Source organism: Odontesthes bonariensis, chromosome 8, assembly GCF_027942865.1.
Source record: "Odontesthes bonariensis isolate fOdoBon6 chromosome 8, fOdoBon6.hap1, whole genome shotgun sequence".
NCBI classification, from domain to species: Eukaryota; Metazoa; Chordata; class Actinopteri; order Atheriniformes; family Atherinopsidae; genus Odontesthes; species Odontesthes bonariensis.
Window position 1 is genome coordinate 7989924 of NC_134513.1, and position 24557 is coordinate 8014480.

Consider the following 24557-nt stretch of genomic DNA (forward strand, 5'->3'; position numbering starts at 1 on the left):
ATCCTACAGCGCACTGTTGACGTGATCCTAAGTCTTCATGGAGCAGTAGTGTTAAATACCCAGCACAAAGAACTATTCAGGAAACGGCAGAGCTTTAATTACATGCATCACCACATGGAGCTATTAGGCATTGCTAACTAAAGCTACAACTGCACTAAATATGGGCTTAGTAGACAAAGAGTGGGCAGCTTTCATTGCCATGGAAACTAATGCAATACCCCCCTTTTGTTTGTTTGTCCAGTTCTGTGGATCAAAAGAAAGTTGGGCTGCATGTCACGCTGTACAAGAGATCAAAATGTTCTTTTTATAATTTACCATCAAAAGGATGCAGGAGTAAGAGGGAGGCATCTGATAAGCTTATTCATTTAGCTTTAAAGGTCTTAAAAGCACAAACCTCATGTCGCTCAGTGGAGAGGTTATCTAACATTTATCATTTGCTGGCTGTTAGCAGTTGTTCAAGGACGCTGCATGATGCCAACCGACTTCAGAGGCAAAAAAAAAATATGACAGTGCAGACAAGAGGACCCAGATGTTCTACATTGGAGGCAAGTACATATAAACAGCCAAACACAACTGAAAAAGGTTTACAAGTAGGACTGAAACAATATAACAACACAAGAGTCTGGGCAGATTAGAAGGGAGCAGAGAGGAAATGGGTGAGCGACTGGGGTAGATGAAGTGGATGTGACGGGTATTTGTCAAATCTGTTGTACCGAATGACACAATGTTTTATTTGGTTGAGAACATGTTGCAATCGACATCTCACTGTATGACACTAACATAAAACTATTTGATAACAAACAACTGCAGACTTGTAACCTTTTTAATTTACACTGTATCGACCTACATTGTCCGTCTTTTTGTTCAGTTGTCTGTCAAGATGATCCCACATTGCTTCAGCAACGTCAAGGTCCAGACTCTGGGGAGGATGCACCACTCTATAAGACCTGTTGCTACTGATTTTCAGTCCAGTTCCTGTGTCATTTGGCATATCTCAGCCTTTTCTCCCCGTTTCCCTTCCTGAAGAATGACTTCTTGACAGCCACCCTTCCATACAGACCATTTGTGATGAGGTAGATGGATCAAATGAGGGTCCAGATGCATCTCTCAGCTCCTGTGTCAGGTCTTTGTTGGATTTTTTTTTTCCTATGTCTTGAGTGCATCACTTTCAGTTACTGTTCGTCTGCTGCAGATAGCTTTCAGGCCTGCCACTTCTTCTTTTGTCCTCCGACTGTCCAGTTTCCTAAGAATTTTTTTTTTTATAAGGAAAACACCGCGTCCTTATAAGTGTCCAAAGATATACCTTAAAACTGTCTCTTTGCAAAGTTGTTTGTGTCTAAACAATGGTTCATTGTTCGAATTGGGTGCCTTTTGTTTTTCTATTTGGATGAATCTTTGGACGGTGTGAAGTGGCTTAACAAACACAGACACTTACACACAAAAAAAATCCATTCTTCTGAGAATGGTCAAGTATGGGACTGAAAATAAGTGGAAAAAGCCTTCAATGCCCAAAGGAAAACTTGGAAAGACCTCCAGAAATTCTTAAGAACATTCAAGATCCCTTGAAAGATTACGATAAGGCTGACTCCTTGAGGGGTGGCTCAACACTTTTGCATTTTTACTGTAATAGTCTGTGAGGCCACAATAGTGTTTTGAGGGTGGATGAGGGCTACTTAGTGCTTTTTTTGGGGGACTATTTAAAATGAAACGCTGATCTGCATCTGTCCACAAAGTTTACAAAAAAGGTCAATACAGCTTAGAGTTCTGCTGAGCATTGAGAAGGAATCGCGGTTATTTTACTCAGTGATTATGCCACTTGAACTGCAGCCAATAGTGACTGCTTTCCACTCCAAGAACACAGGACTTTATAGTTTTTGATAACATCTTGACAAACCGTTCGTAAGAGGCTGCATGAGACCACATTCTAAGAAAAGAGCAGAAGAAAAACTCAGAATATGTCTGAGCTATCGTTAAAATGACAGTGTGTCAGCTGAGAGGGTGTACACAACCCCAACACTCTGTTATCACTCTGGCTGAAGGATTTTGTTTACGCTAATTTGACATAAGTTTTTTTTCCTTCTCTTAAGATTTCTTCGCAGCCAAATCCAGCAGCAACCACAGATGTTAACTGTGCAACAGTACATATCAGCGTTGAAGTTCCTTTTTCATGACAGTAATTGTGGCCAATGTTCCCTGGAGCCAGTTTTTTTTGTTTTGTTTTGTTTTTTTCTTCCTCTCAGAAAGAAAATTAGATGGCTTTGAGATAAGCATACTTTTTTCCACTCAAGTTGAAACTCCCAGCTTTCCCCAACATGTCGAAGCTGCGTTCTCTATAACAGTTTCTAGCCTGCAGTGCTTTTATTACTCAGTTCTACTGGCTTTTCATTGAATGCGTTTGTTCCTCAGCAGTCTGTTTAAGAGTTGTTAAAGGCTTCAGTCAAGGTGATCAGGGTGCAGGAAAATCAACTCTTTATCGTGAAATAAGACCCAAATTATTCCAAACTGGCCTAATCACCCACTTTATACAGACACTGATTTTAAATTAAAAAAAAATAAAACAAAGCCTCTTCTTTTGGATTCACAGTTAAAGACCAAATCTCAGCACAAAAACTCTTCAATTGTTTTTATTTCTCTTTTTAAAATACATATGAAACAGTTACAATAAATCATTTCCCAAATGTTTACTTTAAATAGTTACAAAAGTTATCACAAACTGTACACGTCATGACAGCAGTAGTAGTTGTTCTTGCTTGATACAGATTCCACCAAATAGGCAAACAAATACAGCTCAAAGCTCTAGACTCCTACACATGAAATAACTTGATTATGTAGAGTTGGCTCCACTGGGTTTCCAGTGTGACTAATTGTTCACGACTATTACAGAACATGTAAAAATGTCACACTATTACGAGTCTGAGCTTCTCAAAGTGTCACCAAACAATAGAAATACATCGTGATGACTCTATGTCCATAAATTCACAACAACTTCTTAGGTTTTACTGTTCAATATTTACAGAGTGCCATTTATGAGAACACACCCGTTTCCAAAAAAAAGGGGGACTGGCAAATAAACTGAATGCAATGATTTGCGAAACACTTAAACACTTTTCCTTGAAAGATGTATGCTCTTTAAAATCAGCGATACATCTAAGGTGATTAGTATTTTCCTCATTTCAATGTTCTGTGTTCTGGTCAGCTTTATTTATGTTTGATGGTGGTTGTCATTTTTTTCTTCTGCATACCAAATGGCTATATTTCTCATTCTATATGTGGAACTTTCTTCCCTTGTTCATATTGGTTACATTTTCCTCCTGCTTCGACTTCACACCAGGCTTCAGTCGCTGATGCCACTCAGCTACTTTGTATTGAGGGAAGGCTTTTTTTAATTTTAGGAAGCTGAAGCGCAAACCACATTCTGTACATATTACAACGGCATTGCACAGTGTTGGACTTGGAACCATTTTCAGCGCATGCCATTTTTCCTCAACTGGAACAGGAGACGCATTGCACTGCAAAGATATATCCCATTGTTGCAATTTCACACAGCCTGCACGGAATCAGCACATTTTTAATTTCAAACCCTTCCCATTACTTCAAAGCAGTGCGGGTGGATGTCACGCTTACTCCAACCCCAGGATCAACCATCCCCCTTTTTTCCTCAAAGCAAAGGGAATGGGCAGAATGGTGGAGAGTTGAGTGGTAACTACAGACTGGTAGCGTGACAAATCGGTCATGCTACCAGTCATCAGTAGCAGCCAACTCTGCTTTTTGCCAGAATCCACCTCCTTCAGACAGTATTTTCCACCTTTTTGTTTTGCACTGGTTCAAATGTCCTTTGAACTTGAATATCTTACATCACTGAGGCTCAAATTAATGTTTAACCAAGCAAAGCCATCATTGCTTTGAATACATTTGCTAAATATCAAACTATTTCGCAGTGCCTCAAGTCATTTTCCACTCCATCTTTTTTTCTTTATTGGATTTTTAACCATTTGTTTTTGCAACTGCTGTATGCCTTGATTTATTTCCTGGTGATCAAACTGTAGTAAACCAGCCTCTGTCAACATTTATATTTTTATTTTCCAAACTCAAACTCAGCAAATCTTAATACTTCTCAAATGTCATCCATGGCACTTTATTTTTTTCAATCAAATACAGAGTTTAAATGATTTGCAAATCATTGCATTCTGTCTCCCTTTGGTTCTCAAACAGAGCCCTGAACTTTTCATGAAACAGGGTAAACACAAGTTAAAAAAATTCAAATAGTCTAACCTACTCACATTTTCCCTCAATAGGTGCTTTTTTTTCTTAAAGTGGTGACAGGCAAGCTACAAGTAAAAATATCTATTTTTCATATTCAGGGCAGAGCAGGGGGAAAGCATCATTTACTGCATATCAGATAACAGTACATAGCCTTTCTCTATTTGCTATGTTGACTTATTGTTTTCGTTATTACTCACATGATGAGAAGCTGAGTTGATGTTCTCTGTTAGGTACGCTGAACTTGATTTCATATGGCTTAATGTAAACACGTACAAACAAAATATGATTTTGTGTGTGTGTGGAGTTTCTTTCATGAATTATAATTCCCTGAATTTATCACTGGATGAAATGTTGTTGAATTAAAGTGTTTAAAATGAGATTCAGTCATATGCATTTTACACTTGTATACTGGCCACATGTCATTGGTTACTGTTGGTATTCACCAAACTTTGATTAATTTTGCTAAACAAATACGCTGTCATTGTATTCAGTTGTGAACCTCTCTGTACAATTTGTTTGCTACATGTATCTGCTACTTTTTCTCTAACCTTGAGCTGACTGGTGGCCGGCCTATTTTACACATCTGTGACAGCTGTGACTGATGGGTTTAGCTCAGCCCTTATTGACACTCAGTTACCTGCAGTGTTAAACAGAAAGCTATATTGTGACTTGTTTCATGGCGCTGTGCAGAGTAGCCCTTTAACTCTGTGCCACATTGATGGAAAACGGTAGCATATTGAAGAGCTCTTGGGCTCGAAAAAAATCCTGCCGAAAATACCGAAACTGAAACAGTTGCAAGTGAATCATGAAGGACTCCTTGAGGTGTGTGTGTGGGGGGCCTCTCATTCATGTGGTCTGTGTAAATGTTTGTCAGAAAGATTCTTCTGAGACTCTTGAACTGAATGACTGAATGCTGTGCATAGCCAGCTCTGCAGAGCACTTGAAGAACTTGCATTCAAATGACTACATGACATTTCAATACAAACCTGACCGAATTCAGTTTTCATACAACATGCTCTTGAGACTGAAAAGTCTGGTTTCTTACAGCAGCGATGTTACAACTCTACCTGCGATCGTCAGGGTGTCTGCGGAGGTTTGGGCGAAGGACACGAGCCTTGACTCTCAAAGCTTGCTGCTCTTCCAGGCCACTGCAAGGTAAAATATAATAAAATGCACAACTTTGCAAAGGCGTGACATCTGGTTTTGGTAACTTAGCAATTATTTCTCTACTCCTGAGGACACACTGTGATCATAGGCAAATTCAGCCAGAAGGGGACAGTTGCATTACAAACATATTTATATATGTTGCCTATAAACGTTTGTGGTAGACATATCCCAGCGTGGAGTCATACAGGAATACAAGGATGAAGCCACAGCAATGTACTACTGTGGAGGGGGTCGCTAACAAAACAATAATATAATGATTAAAGGAACACAGTCTCAAGGCATTCTGCGAAGCCGTCATAAAATTAGCATTTACCAGTTTCAACAAATGGAAAAGTTTGTATTCATTGGCTGGAGCAGTTTGCAAGTGTCACTCTTTTGTTGTTTGTTTCAGTTAGTTTAATCGCTTTAATTATCTGAACGGTGTACTGCAAAGAGAGATAAGTGGTTTAGCGTGACACCCCTTTAACTAGGCCAGATCACTGTAGAAACTGATGCTGTACTCATAACCGGCTTCAGAGGAGTTTGTTATGTTTATCACGCCGATTTTTGTCCCGATGATGTCCCAGACAGCTAAATCAGACTAAAACACTTAAATGTCCTCAGGCTGTTGATTTGAAACACGTATTATCTTTACAAATCATAGGTTTGTTAATTAGCCCAACAGAAAATGAATAATTCATTTAAATAGTCGGTGTATTACATTTAAACGGTTTAATCACCAAATTGAACAAAAAGACAACGTTGACCCAGTGACGTGTTTTCATCGTTTAATCGATTGAGCCACCGAGGATTTTTACCTTCACTATAATAGAATAGAAAATACTTTATTCATCAAGTTGAAATTTAAATCGTCCCTTTTGACCAGAACTCTTGATGTAAAGCCTCAGCTGGAGGAATACGTCAAATATCCAAACCTCTCGACTCATCAAAGACTTGTTCTTAACGTTACCATGGGAACCATGCTTTCAGATCAGGTTGAAGATGTCGTATATCTTGCCTCAATTTTCCAACAAATTTGGTCTATAGCCCACTGCTGATATTGCATCTAACATACACTAGAAAATAAATTATTTTTGGGATATATATCAGAATATTTATTTCGGATAGTGTCAGTTTTTTTAAGAGCTTTTTTGTACATAAAGCACATATATTAACTAAATTGTCAAACAATTCTCTGGCAGCATTCCTCGATTAACTGCAGCAGTTGTGTTTTCGATGTTTAATTTATTTATCACACTTCTCAGTTCATGCAACCTGCTCCTATGAATGAAGTGTCTGGTGATTGGTGCATTTTGTGTGGAAGAAATGTCAAATGAAAACGTCCATCTCGTGTGAGTCTGAAGTGGAAAGTCATAATAGCACCTGTTATCTCCGAATGGAGGTTTTGTTTTCGTCTGGCCAGCTAACGCAAAGAAAACTTGGCAGTGTCGAAACTTTTTTTGCAGTACTTTGTCTCTAGTCACTGTTTTTCGGGGGAAGAAGTCCCCACCTCTTTCTATGCTGCAGTTGTGCATTTGTTCTTCACTGCATAAGAAAATGGAATTGTGGAGCGAAAAGTGAGTTTCATGCTCAGCGCCTGAAACTTGAAAGCCGTCCTCTAGCACTGAAAGAAATTTAAATTTGCAAACTTTTACATTAGTCACTGAGATCCTTACAAGCTCACAAACAAGTGAGAACACGTTCAGATTTTTGTTCCTGCTCTTTCGTCAAGCTGAGCAAACGACACATGCTGTCTGACGGTATGCTTCTGTTCTTACTGCAAAAAGCAACCCCAAAGATCCGCCGTAGTAAATGAAATGAATTGAGATGTCGAGTATAAATGACAAGAAAGAGCAACAGAGTTTTCTTTTGCCTATGATCACAGTTTCTTATAAAAACTATTTGATAAAGTAGTTTTACCACTGAAAATATGTAATCACCTGTATTTTCCTATTCATCAGATGGAGAGTAGGTGTTGCAAAAGAGGAAAAAAATTGATAACATGTAAAAAATAAATGTATCAAAAAAAATCCACCAGTTTTAAAGTTCTTAGTCACAGAGTATGCAAATTAGACATGAAGACATTCAAGAGTCACCAGGGTTTTGCTCTAGCTACAAGTTAGCTCGTGTTAAATACACACATGAATGTTGAAAGTAAGACAACAATGGAGACTACCACCGAGAGAGTTTAACCCAGCTGTTGAATGGTGAATGAATGGTCCTTATTTGTCTGATCGTTAACAAATGTGCAAATGTTGCTTCAAGCTCAGTTTGTTTTTGGAAATCTTCAGAGAAAAAAGCATTTATAGGTTCCTCATCTGTCAGAAATAAGAGGAAAACAGCTGTTCCAGCTGCATCTGGGGTCTCTCAAACTATAATTAGAAAACTAAACCATAAATGGGCGATATATTTGAAATGCCTCTTTGTTGATCGAATCTACCTTTTTATAGAAAGTTCTGTCAACATGAGCGGTTTTAACAAAAGGAATAAAAGAGCATTTCTGTACCTCTCCCAGAGCGTGCCAATGTGTGATGGGCTTCCGTGGGTAAGCCAACATTTCGTTCCAGTGATCTCGTCCAAGACCCACGGCATCTGGACCGGCTTGACACACACCGATCACCTCATTGTGTCCAACCCTGTTATGAGTAAGCGTTAACATGCAATTACATCTACAGAGTGAAGCTCCTGCTCCATCCATAGCACAAATTCAACTAAAGAGTGACTAAATCCGAATTAAAGAGCTGACTGATCTCATAGAACAATTTTAACCAGCTGTGATTATCTGTTTCTGTGTGACTTTTGGATTTAAAGGTTCAAAACAATATGTAGTTGTTGCACCCGTAAATTTGCACATTTTCCACTTGACTTTTGCTCTCTGATGTGTATATGTGTGTATATATATATATATATGTGTGTGTGTGTGTATGTATATATATATATACTCTAAATGTATGCATTTATATAACGTAAAACATCAACAGAATTTCACACCTAAAAGTAGATAAAGAGCATTTATTGAGGAAAATGATCCAGTACGATACAATTGTTTCTTGTATCTGGTGTGATCTATTTGTGCAACAATAACTGCTACCAAATCTCAGGTTCTTACGACATTCTTACGACATGACATTTCTATTGGATTAAGGTCAAGATTTCTTCTGGAAGAAAGTAGTGAAAAGCAGACTGATAGATCTGTATCCTGACTCACCTGTCATCACATTGACTGGAAACGACTGACTTTAATTTCATATTCGAATTTACGTCTGATCTGTTCACATACTTTTGCAGCTCACAGATGTGTAATGTTTGAGCATTTTCCTCATTAAATAAATGACCAAGTACAATATTTTTTTCCCCCGTTTATTTATGTGTTCTCCATTTGCAGGAATTTTTCTAAACCAAGTCCTATTCATACAGAGATAACATTTGAGTTGTAAAGTTAGTGTTTAACTTACCGGTCATAATCCATCACCATGATGGACAGACTGACTTGTTCCACGTTCTCTGGGGGAATGTCGAAGATGATGGCTTCGTTGTACACCGGATTAAGTGTGCTTTTCTTAGTGGTTGTTTTTCGCTTCTTTAACCTTCGCCCGTCACATATCAGGTAAACCTTCACATATGGATCTGGGACATAAATTCACTGTTTTAATATCCCAAAAAAGAGATAAGTTAGCAAAACCAAGTAAAGAATGCTTGGTTTGGCAGTTGAAAGATAAGCTAAGACATCACTATCCTGTCTGCGTCTTCCACATTTCACCTGCTATCTCGTTTTAGCTAAGTTTTATTCATGGGCCAGTCTGCTTTTGATGCCAGCCTTATCTATCACTGGGTTACCTGAAGAACCTGTGATGTCCATGGCTTTGAGGTTTCTGCATTTGATGACTGTCAGGGTCATTCTCCCCGCTGTGGGGAGGTAGCACAACGAGTACATGATCTCTCCCAAGTCGATACTCTCCTGATGGACAAAAGAGACACAATTTAAATGCTTTGGATACATTCTGTGATTCCAGCTTCTTCAATGCAGCGTAGGCACCTGAATTTAACTCTCAGTTGCTCTTCTTTGTCGCTATTTTCCATTCTTGAGCACTTAATAGTTCTGACGAATGATTTGCTTTTTTAGCCACATTAACACGAGTCTGTAAGAATGGCATCTTATAGTGGTCCACGGCTTTGGTTCAAACATTCAGATATATTCCCATAAGTTTTTCTACAATAGGACTACAATTTGAGGGTTTCACTGTAATATCTTGACATATGTTAACAATTTTGTAAAACTATCATTGGGTTGACATCTCATATTGTCTTCCTACCTGAAAAAACTGATATCCCTGTTACCTACTGCTGTGTTTTGTTTAGAGATGCAATGCTGCAATGCATCCCTTTCCTGTAATTGTGCGTTTGCAGATTTTCCTGCAGGATTTGACCGTAGTTCATAGTTACAGTTGTAGTTTTCCTGCCACAGCATAACGAACACAAACCGAAGGACGATCGTTAAGGGGTTAAAAACCACTAGGATGTTTGTTGCGTAGGGGTTGCATCTATTTCTACTGGCTTAATTACATGTTTGCTGAGTTGTACTTCCAGTCAAATGTAGGCACTGATTTTATGTTCGTGATTTTCTTAAATTCTTTAAATATACAATGTATAAATGTTTATCTAAAAGGGCACTTTGAAGTACATAGTCGTGGTCTTGCCTTCATTTTCTTTTTACTGTTTAGACACGTGTCAAATATCACTACCAGTTCCATAAAAGATGTGGGTTTTCTGGAACTTTTTTTGAGCAAGGACAGCAAATATTAATTTGAACACATATTATTATAGTGTGCTCATCTCATTTCCAAGTTGTATTAGTCATGGCTAATTTAAATGATGTTCATGTTTAACTGTGTAACCAAATGTCAGCATTTTTGTTACTCAGAGAACTTTGTCTAAGCTAATTCCAAAGTAGAAAAATGCAGCAAAGTGCAACATGTTACATCTAAAAACCTTACAAAGAATGCAAGACTACCTCCAGTTGTGGAGTTAGTTTCCATGTTATTGTAATTTGTATAATTATAGTAGCAGATAAAGTCAGAACTGGATGACCTTTTTCAGTTCTACTCTTCTACTTTTGTACTGTACTGGCCCTTCTTCCCAAAAACCTTCAGAACTGTTTAATCTCAGGATGTTCAAGTAGCCAAAGCTGCCCCGAGGTGCATCAACAGTGAAAATGCAGAAATGTTAAAAAAAACACACCATAAAGCATTTACTGTTCATCTGCTCTTCAGCTAATGACTGAACTCTGCCCCAAATTTCATCATCCATAAGGGAACGTTCAGCTCAATCAGTTTAAATCTTCTGGGTTTTCTGTTGCTACTAATTTAGTATGCAATGGAAAGTGGCCCTGGAAACATTTACTCAAGTTTATCACAATGAATGCATTCATTATGAAAGCAGCGCAAACTGTGATAAGTGTTAATGTAGGAGCAAATGCATTTGGGGCTAAATTATTGATTCCTCTTAAGAAAGCTATGGTATAGCTTCACATCCTGGTTGTTTACCTACCATTGCTGTTCTGTATATATTGTATTTGCTGTTGGATCATTTTACTCTATGTTGCTATATTTATGTGTGCAGAATATCCAGCAGTCTTGGGAAAATGTGTGTGGGTGTATGTTGATTAAATGCATTTCCCAAAGCACTTGAATTATGCAATGTGTTCCACCTGCCATTTATCTGGAGCAGTGTTGATGAATTTAGGCTCTAAAAGGGAATCCGTGCAGTATTTTCTAATCAGACCTTTCTAAAAACAGCATAAATTCTCATCTAATGCTTGTTTTTGTTTTTTTTGGTGACGGCAAGGAAGCCTGGTGTAACATTTCCTGTACTCTAACAATACCCACATATGAGAGGATTTGGCATTACCTCAGTGTGAACGCCAACTCACCGTAGTTGCTGCGTGAATATCCTTCCACACCACCGCCTCCCTGGAAAGATCAGAGAGTTCAAAGAGGTTGTCAACCACCACCTCGCCAATCATATCGTGGCTCGTGAATCGGTCAAAGTCGTAGACGCTGAAGTGCAGCTTGCGGTTGCAAAGCTCATCGTACAGCACGGGGAAACAGAAGGTCTCATCAAACATGGGGTTCAGATTCTTGCGATGCACACGCGTCTGGAACTTCTTTTTCCTCTCGGGCAGCAGGTAGATTTTCACATATGGGTCAGAGGTGCCCGTGAAGTCTTTGGCTGGCAGGTCCAAGGCCTTGAGGATTCTCACCACCAATGCCTGCTCCTCATGGTCATAACGCAGCGAGAAGCTGAGCTTTCCACAAGTCTCAATGGGCTCTTTGGTCTCGTCTTCGGAGTCCACAGACTTCTGCTTGTAGAGTTCCGGTTTTATTCTTCCAATGCTCACTATCGAAGACTGGCGGAGAGGCACTGTGTCCATGTTGAAGTCAACACTGGTGACATTCATCTGACGAGGCAGGTGTCGTCGGAAAGAATTGTGCCTGTTGAAAAGGTTAGAGGGCATCTGGTAAATATCTCAAGTGACCGTAATGTAATGCTTAGCGTTTTGCATACTGTTGTGAATTTCACATTTCTATTGGGTAGAATGCTTCAGAAGTGGGCTCAGTTGGTCTTCAGGACATAATGTAAAATCTGCAGTGGATTCAACCAGCTGATACTCACCTGATACACAGGAGCAATAAATTAACTGAGACCCAGAATGGCTGTAGCACACTTACATGGGATGACCTTTCGAGAGGTATCGTGCGTTTGAGCCGCCAAGTGTTATCGCCTTAGGCTTGTAAAGTCTAAATCGCAGCCCAAAAGACTCTGTGATGTACATTGTGATTGGCTGAAAAAAGGTTTCATCCTGCAAGTCGCACCAGGAAATATCAAACCCCAAGTCAAGCTGACATTTTTACCTTTCCCGTCTTTTGTTTTGAGAAAGGAAAACGCAGCCTAAGCATTCTTATTCTAGCCAATATAGCAATTACCTAAATGTTGCAGATTTCCATGAGATTGGCATCTTCTGACAAAACTGTTTGGCTTGCCAATCTTGTCACCTAGCAACCGCCCCTCCTCCTTTCCGATAGTAAGACAATCACAGCAGTGGAGCAAATAATATGGCATTGAATAGGACACCACAGTGTTGTAAATGACAAGACGGCTGGACAGTATAAACCGCAGGAGAAAATTGACCAAATTGCCAAAAGAAAATTAACTGAACACTCTGGTGGTTTCTGATTTTGATGCTTTTAGTCTTTGAATCTACATGCCCATCCCAGATTAGATTATTGCAGTTAAAGGAGAGGAGACATCAGAAACAGCAGGTGTCATGTTACAAATTCAGTTTTAACCCATAATATGGTATTTTCTAGCCCATAACCAAGTCCTTAGACTGCTAAACCTAACCAAACAGACAAAACAAATGTTCACCTGCAGCATCTTGTCACATGACGGCACCCTGTTGCACAAAGCTGATTTTTTTTTTTTTTATTTATTTATTTTTTTTTCCCTGATTGATAAGCAAATGGAGGATGGAGACAACGTGATTCAGAACAAGGTAATGCAAACATTTTTAGTTTCACTCTTCTACTTTGCTCTTACTGGCAAATTGTTAGGGTCAGAAGTTAAACATGCATTGGTTATAGTTAGAAAAGTATACTTGTTTAGCGATCACACTTTTAATATTTATGATTTTCCATTATGGTCACGTCACATAGATGCTCCCCTACATGTAACAGTCTACACATATGTTGCTATCTTACAAATTTCAACCATGAATTATTACACTACAGAATTCTAGACATGTGGATAAACGTACCTTTAACGTGTTTTATTGAAAGACTTAGCAGCTAGCTTCCATAGTGAAAGAGAGAAGAAAAATTATATTCTCCTTTAATGTAGGATACGCTGGGCCATCCTTCACAAAAGTTGAGGAGTAAAAGCCGCCCCATGATTCCTTACAACCCCTTTTTTTTCCCCTTTCCTATTTTATTGTTCAATGAGTTAACTGGTAATATTGTGACCCAGTTTAGGTAGCCAACATGAAACATCTTGAAGTACTAATGTACTTCCTTCTTAAGAGTTTCTGCATTGCAGACACCCATTTTAGACTAGTGTTCATTCAAGTTTGTCATTGAGGTCAGCGAAAGTGTGTAAGAGAAGATATGAGGTCTTTTCTTCTTCTTTTTTTTTTAACCATTTAGTAATACTCCACATTCCCCAGTCGGTGGCAATGGGCATACATACCTGCATTGACCATATCAAGTGCTAACAACCACATAATCTGCTGCTGATGTTGAAGCAGGTGCACGTTTTTAGATGCCAAATATTTGCTGGTTCTAGCTTCTCATATCTGGAAATTTGAACTGCATTTTTTTTGTAACCGTTGGTTGGTGGAAAAACAAAAAGGTCACTATTTTGACCTTTCATACATTAAATGCTTAATCAATAATGAAAATACTCTTTAGATGCCTTCCAACTGTGCTTCATCAGATCACTGCCTTAATTGGCACGCTGGCAAGCAGAGCTCATTTTTTTCACTACCAGTTATCGGTTTCTAACAAACTATTTCCACCATCTCTCTGGTGGTGTAACTTCACTAAGCTATATTTTGAATTCCTTAGAGAGCGAAATCGCTGTCAAAAGTAGGAGGACGGATTGAGAAAGTAGGCGTTGTAATCTTTAACATGGCCTTTTAGCCACACTGGTGGGTGTTTGATTCATGAAGATCTCGGCGGCAGTTTAACTGAACTAGCGAGCCTAACGACAAGCCAAAGAAAGTGTCAATAACAGCTTCCTCTGAGAAACTGATCACAGCTGCCTGGCGCGTGTCACAAGGAACCAGAGCTTCCACCCTGACAGCTCGCGCCCCACAGCAATGGTAATTATGGCCGTTCTAGTTTAAACATCGTTCTGGAAAACAAAGAGAAGTAAGAGCTGATTGTTTAATAACTGGGGTTGCTTCCCTCCGTTACCATAGCAGCTTGACTCACGCACACCAGTGATTATAGGGTTCAAACTGCAGCAGGAGTATGTGTCCAATGTGCTACAGCCGCAGATATTTTAAGTGAAACAGCATTTCAAGGTCATCAGCCAGTCACTGATGATCTATGTGACATGTGGCAAACTACATGGAGGACAGTGACAGCACTGTCATGAACTGTCAGGACATTTCCTGCGCTGTGGGGGAATCGGTTTGTGTTTCTTGCTGTCACAAGGGTGGAGAAAAGAAACTAAAGTTGGTTTTAAAATGCCACCATCAGTATAGTTACATCATTATGTCCACAGTGCTGGGGCAGACTGGGAGGGGCTGTGACTGTATTTGGTTCATGTGAGAGTACCTGGAGGAGGAGGTTGGCTCAGTGGTCTGCCTTTGGATTTTTGGAGGCTGTTGCCTGATCTTCTCCTTCAGGGCTGTTTGCACCTCAGCAGGGATGTCTGGCGACGTCTGACTGATCTTCATGGCCGCCTCCAGGAGCTTCACAGTGCTCCGTCCGTTCACTTTTACTTCCGGCGGGTACTTCTTTTCCATCTCTGCCACTTTATACTCATTGACGGGAGGGGAGCTGGGTGGAGGCGCCTCAGGGAAACCCACGTGGAGACCATTTTCAGCGTGGGCTGACAGAGCCTTGCTCCTCCAAATTGGCCAGCACAGCTTCCAAAAGACAAAGAGAGATACTACCAACAGGGCGAGGCCACAGAAACCCACGACCACAGCAAGCAAACTAATAGAGATGTCTAGGTTTAACCCATAGAAGAAGACAGAAATGGCACAGGAAAGATAAGATGAACAGTTGACAGTCAAAACATGACAAACATGCAAGGGAGAAGGAGAAAAAGGAGAGAAAGAAAGCTGTAAGAAAGAGGGGGCTGCATATAGATCTGATAAAGCAGGACAATATAAAGTCAAACAAGTCAAAGACACAGCATCAGGTAGAAAGAACTACATCATTCTGAGCAGCAGCTGATATTTCCTGTTCTAGCTGATATTCAAAGATTAGCAAAAAAAAAAAAAAAAGATTAATTCAAGCCGCATTTTGACACAATCCCAGAATTATAGGGTAAAACGAAAGGAGACATAGAGTATAATCATTTCCTAAGTCGGGTGGTCTGATCTTTCTATTTCACCTGTTGCTATTGCATCAGTGTAGACTGAGCTGCTGCAACCTGCGTAACAGGTAGACGCACTCTATCAGCACAGGAGAAAATAAAATAAAATAAAATAGTTGTGCGGTAGTTTTACAACAAGTTTTAACTAGTTGCAGTTTATGATCATCTTTCGCTTTTCTCTTCAACTCGGTGACATTCAGAACGAACAAAGGAAAGTAAATAACTTAGGAAATAAAATAAGTAGGAATAGTAAGAATGACTTTATTCCATTTACCTGCGTGTCCTTTACCTGGTATGTTGCTCTCCAGCGGGAAAATATCCGCACATTTCTCTCGGTCTACGTGTCCCGTGAGACAAAGTTCCGATATGATTTGGAGAGCCCTTTGGCACAAAGTGATGCTGTCCTCCGTCCGGACACTCATGTCTCTCCTGTTAAGCCATTGCACACCAGATGATCCGGGAGGGCGGTGGTTCATTTGGGCACCTTTTATGCGCCGCAGAGAGCAGCCTGTCCGCAGGAGACAGCAGGGAGGTGCGCGCCTTGATCCATATCCAGCGCGCAACGCAGAGGAACTGGCTGCACGCGCTACAATCGTTGAAATAACACTAGGCGGGGTGCTGGAGTCCAACCCTCCGTACGACCAATAGCAACACGCCAATGTTGGATAGTGAATCCAGTTGGTGGGAGTTGGTAACGAGATTACTTTTTCTAGTAATGGCTGGAGTGTTCCCCATAAGCGACAGCCGACTTGTCTGTCCCCGCCTGTCTTCCAACACGCTGGTTTATGCGCTCCAGTCCTGTCAGCCACAAACCGCTTTTTGTCCTCATGTGACCCTGAGAATAAACATTGACTGGTAAAGAATGGACGGGGGGTTAGAAGTTGCAAAATGAGCCACCTTTGTCTTTATAGCCTGCAGATCAGATGCAGTCTGATTTCACACCAGTCAACACATTGACAGTCACTTGATTGCAGTGCTGCCCTTGATTATGATAATATGGCGGGTTATAGCACATAAGCTGTTTGTAAAAGACATCAAACGAAGAACCCCACATGTCTAAACTTCAGTTTTGTTACATTAGTGTGACTCTAACAAGTAATTGTTCCGCAATAAAGATTTAAGGTTTAAGTCAATATTTGCGTAATTCAGATACATTTTTTCCCTACAATAATTATCGGCTAATGCTTGATCGTTCAATGCCGAAAAAACAGGAAGACGCACCTTTTAGTTGGTGCAATGTTGTTGCTGTGGAAACAGTTAGTCAGCATGGTGACATGCACAGTAGAGACCAGCTAAGGCAACAGCCGGACTTGGCCATTTTATTGGACCACCATTCTTGTCCGTGTTTGCATGCAGGGGCGCAGAACAGTGAGAATAGTCTAGCTGAGTGTATACATGCATTATCTGGGAGTGTTTGTCTGGCTTTGAGAAGTTTGATTTTGTGCAATTTCGGTTAGATAAACATGTTTGCATGTATTTTAAAAGTCAGGTTATATTCAAGCTCAGTAATTGCTGATCACTGTCATTTGCAATGCCTCATTGTTCAGGCATGCAGGTTTGATTGTTAAATGGAGTCTTGTTAGAGTGAACTGTCACTAGAATTAAATCAAAGCAGGTCAACAGGAGCTGCTGAGTGCAGGACAGGAGGATGTTGCTTTAACTAATTCAATTAATTAACCCATTTATTTCTGTTTTTAGTTATTATTTACATTTCCAACCTTATAGTGCCCCAGTCACAGCTTTCTTTGGAATGTGCTGCAGGTCAGAAATGCAAATATGAAGGGATATTACAAATATTATGAAGTTGACGAGATTAAATATCAAATTGCTCAGGTTCATGCTGTCAGCAATGAAATAAGTCTAAATCTAGAAATCACTGCTGTTTGCAATTTCCACACGTTTTAGCTTTTTATAATTTAGGGTTATGTTTTCAATCACTGTGTTTGAAGCACCTGTTGCTTTATGGACACTTAAGACTTTGCTGTGATTGCTCGCAGCTTGTTGTAATCCCAAATCATTTTTCTTTGCATTATAATCGCAGCATCTGATGTATTTTCAGTGCTTAAATCAGCTCAGCTGCTTATTCTTGACTCGTCAATTCCTAGACTGTTGTTTCAAACTTGCACCTTGAAAAAACCTTAACTTCGTAGAGAAGCAGCTCCACGAGTGTTCTGCAATTCTGAAGAGCAGTCAGTCTTCTGATTTGTACCACCAAGCCAAAGTGAGATTTAAAAAAAAAAAATGCAGTAAAAAATTTAAATCTAACCAAACGACTGCCATAAACATTTTTAGAATAGAATAACACATTGATACTCACTACCATTTGAAAATTAGGTTATTTCTTTGAACTCATATGCATAACTAACAAGCCAATAAATATTCTTGAATATAATCATTCAAATTCACTCTTATGTCACATGAATATAAATAAGTCTAATTTGCTTCCCAGTGAAAGACGCCACCAAAGTAAATCCTGAATACTTTTATGTGAAGGTGTCTACTGAAATGCAATTAAATTCACTTTATTGTCGACCAAAGAACACAACGGTTCAGGTGTTCAAAGCATTCAAAGGAGGCTGCACAAGATAAAATGAGAAAGTTGAGGGATCTTTGTTGCTGCAGAAGCACAGTTCTCACCCAGCCTTTCTTCACAGGGTGTTTCTTCTTATTATCTTGTACTTCATTCCAGTGTGGGGTACAAAAGGTACAAAACTGCAGCCGAGAGAAAACTAGGAAATCCAGTTGAAAGAAGTGAACAATAACAGCAGTAGTGGAAGAGTGGCACATGCAGCTGAGGGCGATTTGGGATTTTTGAGCCAATGTCTCTCGTGGCGTAGCTGTCCTGAAAGTGTGATGTCAGGACAATTATGACCTTTAATCTTTTTCATAGTCCAAACAGAGCCATGCAATAATCAAGCCGTGTCATGCAGTAGATGCAGGAGTGGCATGGTATTTCCATGCATGCGTCACATTGTATCTGACATGTATTGTTGCACAAATGTCAAAGAATATGTGAATCAGAAGGTGCACACTCGCTGCAAACTCCTTTACATCTGATCAATACTTTATGAACAGTTATTTTATTATTTTAAATAATTCCTCAAACAATTCCTCTTTATGTTCGAAACAAGTTCATTTTATACGAAATGTTTGTTTTTGATGAAACTAGCAACATGGGTCTAATGTAATAAAGACTGTGATCTGTGAGGCAGATTGGTCATGTACTTTTGAATATGTGTCAGTATGTGACAAGCTGATCATGAGAATGTGTTTAATAAAGACGCAATATTGATTTGTCCACTACCTTTCCGCTAACTGTTACATCACTTCAGAAATTCAATCGGCTGTGCAGATATAACCAGAGAAAAAGCTGTTGAAGATATATCTTCTGTTTGGAGAGCTCCCCAGTCCCCATAACCCTCATTGCTCCATCAATGTTTTGCCAATGAATGCAGTGGTAGCAACTGCAATTACGAAAAATCTTTGTAGATTTGACGGGTGCTATTATGCCACATTGGTGGTATGAATGCGAACATTAAAGAAGCCCATGAATGTGTGTGGTTCTCAGGGAGGCTCCTCAGTGAGTTCCCCTGAACTGTTTGGCCAAAAAGTGCCTTTTGCTATTTTTGTAATCCTTGGAATTAGGGCTACAGTTAACAATTTTATTTTACTTTCTTGAAGTAATGATTTGGTCTGTAAAATATGACATCAACTTGCTTGTTTCATATTTCATTATTATGAATCAGAGAAAAGTATCACTCATTCACGACTTGTCACAGACTTTTCACTTGTCACACTTTCTCGAGATCCTTGAGATTCCTTTCCCATCAAATTCTAACGCAAAGGGAATGTCATCATAATGCCTTATCCTTCTGTGGCAGTGAGTGACCCAACTGCTGCGCCAATAGAAGATGACAACAATAGTGCTGGCTTATCAACAAGTGACACAAACTGCAAAGAGGAGGATAGACACCTGTCTCCTAAGCAAAGGATTAGTTTGTTCCCAACCTTTGCAATGCTACTTTTCACTTCCTTTTTAGCATTTAATGTGACTTCCTTCACTTTGGTACATTATACACAAAAGTACTTGGTTAAAGCCAATGAGACATCATGGTCAAACATTAATATACACAGTATAATGGGATGTCTCCAATATAACACTGTTACATTACCAGAAACCCTACATGTCAAAAAGTGATGCACTTAGAGTATCCTGTGCATTCTAACCAGTGCAGCAGACCAGGGGCGGACCGGCACATTAATTCTATAGATAATGCCTGTGTGTATGTTTTTAGAATTAAGAACACCTGTCTAACCCCTATTACCTCCCTCGAGCCCTTAAACAGAATACATGAATAACAGACGACATGGTATCTGCAGCCTGTAGAGGCTGCAAGTGCAATGTGCATGGGACTTAGATATCTATAAATAATTAATCTAATGAAATATGGTCTCATTACTTTAATGGAGTCTGTTAAACATTTTATTAAATGATATTGCCTGTAATGGTAAAATGGTGTATACACAAACCCAAATACAAGCACAGCTCACGGAGTAAGCTTCCCAACTGGGTGAAATAACCTGAAAATATCTAAGTAGCACCGACAATAAGAGCTGTTAGAATTCTCTAAATATGAAGAAAAAGAAATTTTGTGTTTCTTTTATCTGCTTTAGCAAAGGATACACTGGACAATCCTTTCTGACAGAAAGGAAATAATTCCATCTCCGTTCTCAAACAGCTGCAACTGTCAAAGCAGCGCTCAAACTTCACACAGGTATTTATCCAGTCATCCTGGCTGTGATTTTTGTGGATAAAGAACAGGAGAGTGAGTTAGCGGTCTGTGGCAACATATTTCAATCTTGTCCCATTTTCTTTCTTAGTTTCAAGCTTTATAAAATAAGGCCTACTTTCATATCATCCTAAAGCCTTTGTGTAACAACATAACATTACATTAAATGGAATATTCAAAATAGCCTGGGCGAAAGCCGACTGTTGACTCTGTCAAACAGTCTGGGAAAACCCAAGAGGAATCCGTTTCCATGGAGGGCGGGACCTTACCCAGCAACTTAAATTCATTGGAGTAACGGAGTTCCCTTAACCAATCATAATGTTTAGAAATGACGTTGGTTATGCGCCGAGGTTCATGCTTACTCTCGCGAGGCTCTAGCTCGCGAATCACGCTTCCCACATCCGCTTTCATTATACCGGTACCATTTGATAAATCAAACTTTTCCCAAAGCCAGTTGGAAGGAGAGCTACGACATCCTTGCCACTAACAAAATTGAAGAGGCATTCCTCTTGCTCTCGTTTTAATTGTGTAATGCTCTCCAGAGTTGAGACAACTTCATGGACAGCTTCTAGCGTTCTTCCGTCGCCATGTTTATTTCCGCTGCGGTTGAACTACAATTATATGGACTACAATGGACTCCGCGCGTGAGTTCTGCGTCACCACTCGCAACTGTTTGCTGATTGGCAAAACACTGAGCGAACCGAGGTAGGGGGATTTGGCCAGACTATGTGCGGAGCCAAAATCTTTGGGCGGAAGTACGTAGGATGGCGTCGCCAGGCTATATTCAAAACACTTTTTGAAGAATACTCATTGAACATCTGTAGTTTCAGTGCTGCAGACATGCATCACCGCTTATGGTAGTTTCAGGCCTCGACTCCACCATTTCAATTTTTCCTTCCATTTAGAAAAAACCAATATATCTCTGTCCAGTCTGGAATGCAGAATTTCCCACAAACGCTAAAAGAAACCTTGCTGGGCCAGTAGGTGGCAATAACGTTTACATGACCATACGTCAAAATACAGGAGAAAAACATTCAACATGCCACTCAAACTGGTTTCCCTTTGGCGAAAACTTCAAAACCAGAGCAGTCGTTCGTGCAGTGGCAAAACCGAAAGACAAATTCAATACAATCGGTGTGAACAGATGACAAAGTAGGGTTGTTGCTCAATGTGACATTACAGTACAAGGTGATGAATGCCCAATAAAACAGAAAACGGCATATGTGCCATTTTTGTTTTGGTTTAAGTGCATTGGAGTGTGGTTTTCTTTACCTAGGTCCTTATGAGTTACTTCGTCTTTCCTTTAACTGAGGATGTTTTTTAACAAGGTAAGGGAAAAGGGCTTTGGAAAGATAAGGGATCTTTTTAAAAAAATAAAATAAAAATTCATCATTTCATTTCATTTACTCATTTAGTTATCTTTGCTGGTGGGGGTAACCTTGTCTGGTCTTTGGAGGCTTTCCCGACTCAAACTCTGTGCATCTGCGTGTTGTCCTGATCTCTGCTGTTAGTCTCACACGTCATCCTCATTGCCACCTTCACCTCTGGCGGCCGAAGCTGCAGCAGCACAAAATAAAAGTTGAGAAAAATGCCGGGTCAGACCTGCTTAAGTCCAAGTTAACTAGCTATGACATAAAAATGTGTGAAAATAGTTGAAACATCATAGCCACTTATGTTAAGTTGTTCCCACAACTCCACTACCATTTCAGTCAGTCACCACCACATCCTATTGGCAAGTTTACCAAGGCTCATGTTCCTCAAGCTTAAACTGCATTCTTTTTTCCTTCCTTATCTTTATTGGCCCCCATTTTCCACCAACCCAGTGGGAGAATTCCTGTCAAAAGTCTGCACCACACGACTGGTTGGAAGTGCTAAGGGGTTTGCAATACACATGGTTAATTTCCTGTTTGATTGTGTCCAAATGTGCCAATTCCCACCGCAAACTGGCCCAAATTCATGCAGCCAAGACCTTTTAAATTCTCACAATTCTCACTCAGCCAGCAGTGGCTCACTAAAAGTGAGCTGATGCCAAAACACGGCCAACACTAAGCCTGTGTAGGCTTAATTTAGCTGGCTACAAGGTCGAATTTGCATAAAGCAACCTAATGAAATATCAGTTTATCCAGCACATCAGTTTATTAATCTATATGTGGCTCTTATTTGTTTGTTTTTTGGAAACAAACAAACTCCTGCTCACAGTGGATTCTCTCTGATTACAGAAAAATGTTCTGTTACAGTTTGTCTTCACTCTCCCATGAGACTTTATATTTTTAAGCTCTGTCTTCAGTGCTGTTAGGCTGTGAATTCAAAACCAGAGAGCTGTTTGGCAGAACCTCAGAAACAATTAACCTATAGAAGGTCAAAAATGATCAACCGCTGTTCCAAGCTGGAATCGTCAAACTGGGCAATTCGATAAAATGCAGCCAATGTAACTCGTGTACGCGGACAGGCAGCAGTATGTATTGGTTTTCTTTTGGACTTTTGAGAACCTTTTGTTACATTATGCAAACCAGACACCATGCCAAACACTGTTCCAAGCTTCTGTCAATCATTTGTGTGTATTCAAGACAATTGGTATTGTTTTTTTTCCTTCCAGAAAGTTTGATTTCTCAGCAGTTTATTCGCTACCTTAAATCTTCCGACAAGAGGGACGTAGTAACAAAGGATCTGTCTCCTTGACAACACTTTCACTTCTGGGAGATTGCCTTGGTCGCAGAATAAATGTCTTCTGTTTGTGTGAAACAGTATCTGTGGCTGAGTCTGCTGGGACGCTGCAGTAAATCTGGAAAATCGACTAGACTTTAAAAAAAGTACTTAAATGGAAGTTATATGTTACTTATCGGAGTGCTGAAAGAAGGGGCACTGGATGATGAAGTGTTAGTGTGTGATTATGTAAACACAAGCTCATAAACACAGAAGTAATCACCACCACCATTATTTGTATTTCCCCTGCGGGTGGTCTCATTAGGAGGCCAAACATAAAGACAGCAGAAAAAAAAGAAGAAAATTGTGCATCTTGGGGATGAGAATTTCAGCCATCAGGACAGCTTTATACAGTTGTGTTTTCACTTGACTCTGTTAGAACAAACAGGGTCAGGACAAATGATGACATTGAGGGAACAATGTTTATTTTCACTGCCAGACCCAACAGCACAACCAGAAGCAACAAGACCTCATGTCCAAACGGTATTATATTATTCCATAATGACTTATGACTGTTTAGAAAATGAGTGTTTTTCCATTAGAGGTTATTCTTTCAGTGCATTTGCCTTTTGTGCACTTTAAAGGTCTGCAAAGTGCAAGTTCCAAAATATATCTTGTTCTCTTTACTTAATGACATTTACATACTGCATAGACACATAGATAACAGTTTGTACGATGTTTGCTGTTGCTTGGATAATGACATGGTAACATGGTAGCTCCTTCAAAGACATAAAGCCCAGAGTCACCTTTACGTCCCAAATTTATTACATTAAACTGACTTTCATGATATATACAGTAGGAGAAAAAAAACCAAACAAATGGAAGCCAAAGCCAAAAAAAACCATTCATATAACCTTCGTATCACTGCGTGCTGTGTAGACCGAGCAGTCCCCTGCTTCCGAGCAGTAAACACCGTAACAGGCGCGGCTGTCGGCAGGTGGCAGCACGCAGTGATACGAAGGGAGAGAAAATAGCGCCAAGCGATTGTGAGGTCTGACTTTTTCCTGGAGAACGATTTGTGATGCAAATGTATTACTCTTTTGAACGCATATTGTTTTGAGAAGCAAAACGCTTTATTTTTTAAACCCCAGCCAACTAGCCGGACTACTTTCGTCAACGCCAAAACGAGGCTGGAACTTGGCTCACAGTACGCAGTAGGGGGTAAGAAAATGTTCATAAATGATATTGCTAGTATGGGATGTCATACAGCTTCATGTCAAAAGAGGCGAAATATCACTAAGTTTAAATTTGTCTGCATAATAAAAAAATCTTATGTTTCCATACCCGTTACTACACGAAGCCCATCTCTAACTCTCATTTGTGTTCCCTCGGTTAATCCACAGACCTTTGATATTGGATTTGATCAATCTGTCTTTGTTGACAGGATATGTACCTGAGCCTTTTAAGGTTGCTGTAATTAAACCTTTACTTAAAAAACCTACTCTTGATTCAGAAGTGTTGGCTCATTATAGACCTATATCCAATCTCCCTTTTTATGTCTAAAGTTCTTGAAAAAATAGTTGCAGCTCAGCTTTGTGATCATTTACACAT

The 24557-nt window shown here is 39.8% G+C and overlaps 1 protein-coding gene across 2 annotated transcripts; it reads right to left on the reverse strand.

Moving 5' to 3' along the window:
- Positions 1–3031: 3031 nt before the first annotated feature.
- On the reverse strand, positions 3032–16115 carry syt10 (synaptotagmin X). Of its 2 annotated transcripts, none has more exons than XM_075471523.1 (7): positions 15803–16115; positions 14745–15141; positions 11339–11900; positions 9247–9367; positions 8865–9036; positions 7916–8045; positions 3032–5411 (listed from the first exon to the last, which is right to left on the reverse strand). In XM_075471523.1, exons 1-7 carry the CDS (start codon positions 15987–15989, stop codon positions 5340–5342), a joined length of 1641 nt encoding a protein of 546 aa, XP_075327638.1. In that variant the 5' UTR covers positions 15990–16115; the 3' UTR covers positions 3032–5339. The 2 variants fall into 2 exon arrangements, with proteins under 2 accessions (XP_075327638.1, XP_075327637.1); XM_075471522.1 differs by having other exon boundaries at positions 15788–16114.
- Positions 16116–24557: the final 8442 nt, after the last annotated feature.